Raw genomic sequence first — 6758 nt, 5'->3', positions numbered from 1 at the left:
GTTGAATTTGTTTACATTGTAAAAGCACATTTTTAGAATATAAAAAAACTGCATTTTTGTATAGTTCCAATTCGATAACAAACAAACAAACAAAAATCAATGTATAAAATCAAACAGTAAGAAAACAAAATTAACCATTTTGCATCTCTTTTCTTTTTTTCTGGTCGGAGAACGAAGCGAATTCGAATAGTAGATAGTTTTAATTCTGTAAACTGTTCTTTGTTATGTAATGAATAGTAAAATTTAACCCAACCGATCGAAACACACAAATTCAGACAGAGAAACGCACTAGGCAAAACCGGGGGACCAAACCCAATCAGCCTCTGAAGAGCAGTTAAAATCTGTGAACAAGTTTTCGGTTTTAAAAGTCATTCCCTCGGATCGGGGAACTTAGGGAAACACCAAAAATAGTCGGAAAAACAATGGTAAGAAGGCACCTAGGTGCCGAGGTGCGAAAAAGACTTGTTAATTTCCGGAAATATTTTGCAAATTGAAAACAAAACTGGAAGGGAGAGTAAAAAGGGGAAAAGCGGGCTACAACAACTGCCTCCACAATTGGGCAATGAATTAGATTAGATTTAGAGCGAAGAACGACCGCGCAGTGTGTGTGTGTGTAACAAACAATGTAACAAACAAACAAACACAATCAATACCCCACAGCAAATAATAGCGAAATTCCGAAACAACGGAATCGACAAGCAATTGACCGCAAAAAAAGGTACACACACAGAACAAGACATGGCAAATCAGTGGAATCATGTACATTTTTACATATAGCAGAAGGTATTTAGTAATAAAAACAAGTGATTGCACAAAAAAACTGAGCGAAAAAAAAGTCGGAAGGGTGCCCGTTTGTGTTAAGTTTCTTTTAGATTGTGATAATTTCACAACTGTAAATTGATGCCATAAAAAATTACGCTTACCACATAAATTTAGACGAATTTTTAAAAAAGGTATGAATTTGTTTAAAAATAAAAAAAAACAGTTGTTTAAATATGTACCTCTTTACCTGTGATTATTTTACTTTGACTTTACAACTTGCATGCAAGCTGCTATCATGCAAGATATTAGAGACACTGAAAGTAATCTCATCCAAAAGCAAGCTATAACACGATTTTGTACCGATAATTTACTGCGATTATGGACAAGCAAACTAAATTGTGTCCGTTTTTCGGTTTCAATGGAATATACATACATATCATATAAGTTTTTATCACTTCAACGGTCATCTAATCATTTCGTTCCCAAGGAACAGCCATTTTATTAATGACAGAAAAAATGTTTTTGCAAAATAATATTAATTCATACTCACTTACCATACTTCTCCGACTTAAACCTAAACTCAGTCAATCATCTCGCACCTCACCCTCCTCCAGTTCATCAATCACCACCACCCTACTGGTGGCACTATCACCGTCACCACTAGCCATCTCGCGCCCGCCAGTTCGCTTTCGCGACTGCCGATACCGGCTGTCCGCCTGATCCAGTTCGATCAGCTTCCGTGTGGACGAGTGAAAGTGCCGCACCGCTTCGCGCTTATTGTGCTGAACCGCCGAATGCACTGTCCGGTTTAGGAACCGTTTGTTTGTCTTTCTCAGCGGGCACGGCCGCCAACCGAGGGCGCCAACCTGCCCGGCACGAACGCGCCCGATCCGGACGTCCTGCTGGATTTCGTCGATCGCACGTCTGAAACAATGTCGTGTGCAAAATTATTGTTAATTGATTGAAATTGATTGTTTCGGTTGTGGCACTTACTTGGTCAGTTCATCGGCGCTAATGCCGGGTTGATTACTGCCGGCAATTTTGATGGTACCAGCAATTTTATCCGATTTATTGAGTTGGCCGCGAGATGCTGGATTTATGATGGTACCTTGTAGAGGTTTGCTGCTGCTGCTGGTTGCCACCGGTAGGGCCAAAGATTCTGGTGGCACTACCGGGTTCGGAACAACCGGAATGACTGTTCCATCGACCGGTTTCACTGTACCTACAATCGTACCTGGCGTCCAGTTCATCGATTCGTTGTTTCGGCAGTTTCATTCACTAAATTTTAAAGAATGATAAACACCGCTTGCACTACAGAATCGTTGAATTGTTTTGTTTGTAAACTATTCATCACACAAAAGACGAAATTCGCGACTTGCCGCCCACACCGCTAGCCGTTACCGTGTCCGTGTGAAGCGCGCTGTACGACGCAATCAACAAAAACAAAACAAAAACTGTTGCTGTCAAAGTTGAAGTCAAAGAATGTTTAACTAAGGTAATCTATTACGGACATTTTCGTGTGCGCTGACCAAGGCGCTGGCCACCTGCCGCCGTTGATGACAAGAAAGATGATAAATAGGGTAACGTATATATATTTTGACCACAGAGAACAGACTACCAAGTAATTGACAAAAAATGTGTAAACGGTTTTTATGTAATTTACGAGTAATAGATCATTTTGCGATGACGTAATTTTGCCGTCAAATGACACCACTTGGTGGTTTGTTTACATGTTTTTTGTCACATCCAGCAGTTGCGATTTGGAATTTCGTGAAGGATTACTGCATCAATTTCTGTAAAACGCATGTAAGGCACTTTCTCTTCAATAAAAACTATAAATTTCTATCATTACCTGCCGGACAAAGATAGAAAACTCAAAATTCAAAATTTAACACCACGTAAACAAACCACCAAGTGCTGTCAAAAAAGTGTGGTTAGGAGCTCCCGTGTAATGATCTATCCTTCAATAGAGCACCCCTCGAGCAGTAAGTGGCAAACTAAATCTTGATGTCGCTGCCATCGCTGCTATGGCTGTGAACCATTTCGCGAAATTTTTAACTTTTTGGTTAAAATTTGACAGTTCGATGGTTTTTCGAAAATAACCCTGCTCGGGAGCATGGTTATTTTTAACCAAGTTTTGAGAGCCAATGAGATATGCCAGAGGTGAGGAAAGAGCTTCGATGTGTTTCACTGATTTTTCCTGGAATTTTTTTTTCATCGATGTATGGATGTTATTCAACCCGAAATGAAACGAGATAAATGTTATCCATCAAATAGGAGCAAATGAACACAAAAAATTCATCCAATTGCAACCTGGACTGAATAAATAAATGCGCTGTTATAGAAACATATCTTCATCCTCACCTTATATATGCTCTCATTGAGTAAAACAACTATCAATCTGTCAAATATGAAATGGTTCGCATTCTGAACTGATTTTAACCACTCGAGGAGAAATAACCTTCGAACTGTCAAATTTTAACTAAAAAGTTAAAAATTTCGTGAAATGGTTCACAGCCTATATGTAACTCCAGCACAAAGAAATATTGATAAAGGTACATGGATATTTTTTGATGCGTTTGGCAAACTATTTCTGGAGGGCGCTACCGACAGATTTACCAACAAAAAATCGATTACTTCCTTAGAGCCTGTTAATCTGTTCTCTGTGATTCTATGACAAATGAGATGCTATAAGAAAGGTTCCTTTCACCAACGGGTGGATTGAATTGATATTAGGCTAAGAAGCAGAGCTTTCTCAGGCCCTCGGAGAACCTTGTGTGCAGCGACCAAAACGCACAACGACCACGTGGCGCGTGCAGGAGAGGTGAGGAAGGGGACCGTGAAGGCGTCGGAGTCAGTCCAGACGGATGCCTGTTCGTTGATGAGGTGTCGCAACGCGGCCCAGGAGGCCACGGAGAGCGCTACCAACAGCGATAAGGCATCCGCCAAGCGTGCCCGGGAGATTGCACCCCTAGTGGCCACAAAAAATGCCTGATCGGTAAAAGCTCTAAGGCGAGCGGGTTGGCGGAGCCAATCGATCACCCAGCGGGCAAAGCTGAACGTAGATCTGGTCAACGTCGGCCCCACAAGTACCTTCAGTAGGAACGTGGCGGAGTCTATCATCGGCGAGACATTCGGCGGTCCTGGTCTGATAGGAGACTGGCGGGTAGACAATGGCTACACTCACAGTGACCATCAGGTGGTCCGCTATGGTGTCGGTCAGATAACGAGGCGGCAGGCGGCGGGTAGAGCTGACACTCCAACCACCCGTGGATGGCTGACAGCATACAGTGGATCCCCGTTCGTTTGAACGATTCCTCATGCAAACTAACGGGGTTACTTTTTAATTTGAACAACTGGTAACCCGAAATATGCTGAAACCTGTATGAACTGGCCGCCCTGCTCTTTGTTATTGTTTTGGTGGTTTGTTTTAGTTGGCAGTTGCAAGTGCGAATATTGCATTTTCCGATCGGATTTCTCTCTTAATCGTTAGGAAAACGAAATGTGAAACCGATTAAACACGCTAGGTCAGTACAAACGAATCGTGTTTATGTGCATTGTCTGCATAAACAAATGATGTCATGCTGAGAATGACATTTGAACCATTTTTAATTTGCACGTCGTGCAAACCAACGGGGTTCAAATTAAAAAGTGTTCAGATTAAAAATGGTCAAAGGAACGGGGGTCCACGGTACTTCGATCCCGAAGTGTTTGTGAAAGCGATCCGAAGAGAGTACGGTGATCGCGGTTGTGGTGCTTTCCTACCAACTATATCAGCAGCTAGTCAAAACACGACTTTCTTCGTCAAGTATATCCAACAGAATGCTTTTTCGTATTTCGTTCCCACCAGTTGTTTATATCTATCTCTTTCTCTCTCTACTCACAAAGCCTTGTGCTCTGTCGCGTCAATAATATTTGCTTTTCGTGTACCTTTTCGCCGGCTATAGATGATCATACGATTTTCGACACGTTATCAGCTTACTTTTTTTGTACACGCTTGAAGTGTCTTATTACAAAATGCAGAATTTCCATCCTCAAACTCATTATTTGACGTAGACTACTCCTTTGGTGAAAACCGATGCCAGCTTTCCCGCCTTCTTTCGATGTAGTGCAGCCGACTTAAGCTTGCGCGCTTCTATAGAGACGTTCTCGTTGATGTACACCCGGCGATCAGAGTCTAGTCCAATGTGTCGTAGAGTTTCCGCAAATAAGCACTGTAAAACTCGTCCCTTATTGTTGTCTTCAGTGGAAATTCTACAACGATTAGACCATCGCTGTCCGATTTGTTGCCGGGTTTCCTTCGCCTGCTCTTCGCCATCAGAGCATTCGTATCCTTCACTGCCAGGTGTCGTCTGATTGCCTCTAACGTCGAGTGCAAATTTTCACTGTTTTTATAGGGAATTCGGCTTATAACGAGCTTATTTCGGTTTTGCAGGGCTCCGATTTTATGCACCATACTGTCCACCCTTGTGTAAAGCGAATCCAGTGCATCATCGTGCTGCTGAAATTTCGCTGCACATTTATTTTTTACGCATTTTATTCCATCCATCAGCTCAGTTTTAACGGAGTCGATGTTATTGTTACTAAACTAAATCCTATAATAGGGTAACGGAACCAGTTTTCGCCAGGGCACTAGTTTTAGCCACCCTAGTGGATTACAGGTGTTTTATTGCTAGTTGGCCTACGACAATTGGCATAACATATTCATTGATTTAAACAAAATTATATACTTAACCAATAAAACACGATTCCAAAACCTTGATAAATGTATAACTTAAGTTATCATTATTTTCAGTTTGTGTTCTCAGATTGGGATGATTTTTCTCTGCTGTACAGCTACGGATGAAAAAAAATTGTTGGAAAAACAATATATTTTGTGGTTACAATAGAAAACTTAAAGATTTTTCCAATCTTATATTTATTATTTCAGCGATTGTGTGTAAATAACACTTAAATTATTGCTTATTTACTGGATTTTTAGAAAATCCTAGCTGGCGAAAACTGGTTCCCATTTTATTCAGGTGATCCAGTTTTCGCCATTGGTGAATTTCATTAGAGCGTTCTGAGCGCTGCACAGGCACCAGTTTTCGCCATGTTTATTTGATTGGGAAAACTCCATCCTAACGACGCTGATTTAGTTCGTAGAGGTTATTTTCCAAATTTAACATCCCAGATAGCCAGTTTCAGAAAACCGAATTGTGTTTAACAGATTAGATTATCTGGACTATCTGGACGATAAGAAAAAGAATTTTAATATGAATATTAAAAAATAAAAAATAATAATATAAGCATTCATTTGAAAGTTCTTCGAGTAGACCTGGAGGTACCACAATGATCTAACAAGCCAGTCGTTATTTGTTAGAATCTCGAATGGGCGAGACTGTAAGGGACAACATCATAACAGTAACACCGAAATTGTCCTGCACTCTAACAATTTGCTTTGCTTAATTTATTTGAATAAATTGTGTCAAGTTTTCTCTCTATTATTGATATGACAACTCTGATTTTACGAGCACATGTAAGATAACTAGAATTAAATGGATCAGAAAACATTTTTCATTTACGTTTGTAAAAGAAGCGCGAGATTTCATCAGTAGAATCTGTTCTATACTGCCCATGGATGCATAATTAACGTAACGACCAACACCATCATTGTTTAGAAAACACATTTTTATCGGAAAGGCCATATTGTCAATTGCAAGGAAAATTGTACCACCCAAAGTGCGATATCGCTCATAAAAGTGCTATTTTGCATTAAATCGTTTCGGTATCTTCGGCGCACTTTTTCGTTATCTTCCAAGCAATAAGTGCACCAAAGAGACCGAAACAATTTAGGCTAAAATAGCACTTTTATGAGCGATTGCACACTTATTGCTGCTGGGGTTTCGTGATTCATTTCTCGTTTATTGTATTCAAAAAATGCATACGCCAGTTTATGCGAATAAACAAACTGTTTATTCTCACAGTTTGGAGTTACGTCAACTATGCAGAGTAGC

The 6758-nt window shown here is 40.4% G+C and overlaps 1 protein-coding gene across 1 annotated transcript; it reads right to left on the bottom strand.

Moving 5' to 3' along the window:
• Positions 1-1286: 1286 nt before the first annotated feature.
• LOC128732642 (uncharacterized) lies at positions 1287-2103 on the bottom strand. Its single transcript, XM_053825936.1, has 2 exons — positions 1756-2103; positions 1287-1686 (listed from the first exon to the last, which is right to left on the bottom strand). The coding sequence occupies exons 1-2, from the start codon at positions 2010-2012 to the stop codon at positions 1347-1349; spliced, it is 597 nt and encodes a 198-aa protein (XP_053681911.1). The 5' UTR covers positions 2013-2103; the 3' UTR covers positions 1287-1346.
• Positions 2104-6758: the final 4655 nt, after the last annotated feature.

Source organism: Sabethes cyaneus, chromosome 1, assembly GCF_943734655.1.
Source record: "Sabethes cyaneus chromosome 1, idSabCyanKW18_F2, whole genome shotgun sequence".
NCBI classification, from domain to species: domain Eukaryota; kingdom Metazoa; phylum Arthropoda; class Insecta; order Diptera; family Culicidae; genus Sabethes; species Sabethes cyaneus.
The sequence above is the reverse complement of the archived record's forward strand: the minus strand, read 5'-3'. Positions and strand labels throughout refer to the sequence as shown.

Coding starts and splice junctions, on each gene's coding strand:
- LOC128732642 (XM_053825936.1), bottom strand. CDS start 2,012: ATGAACTGGACGCCAGGTACGATTGTAGGTACAGTGAAACCGGTCGAT. Junction 1,687..1,755: donor AGCGCCGATGAACTGACCAA/GTAAGTGCCACA, acceptor ACATTGTTTCAG/ACGTGCGATCGACGAAATCC.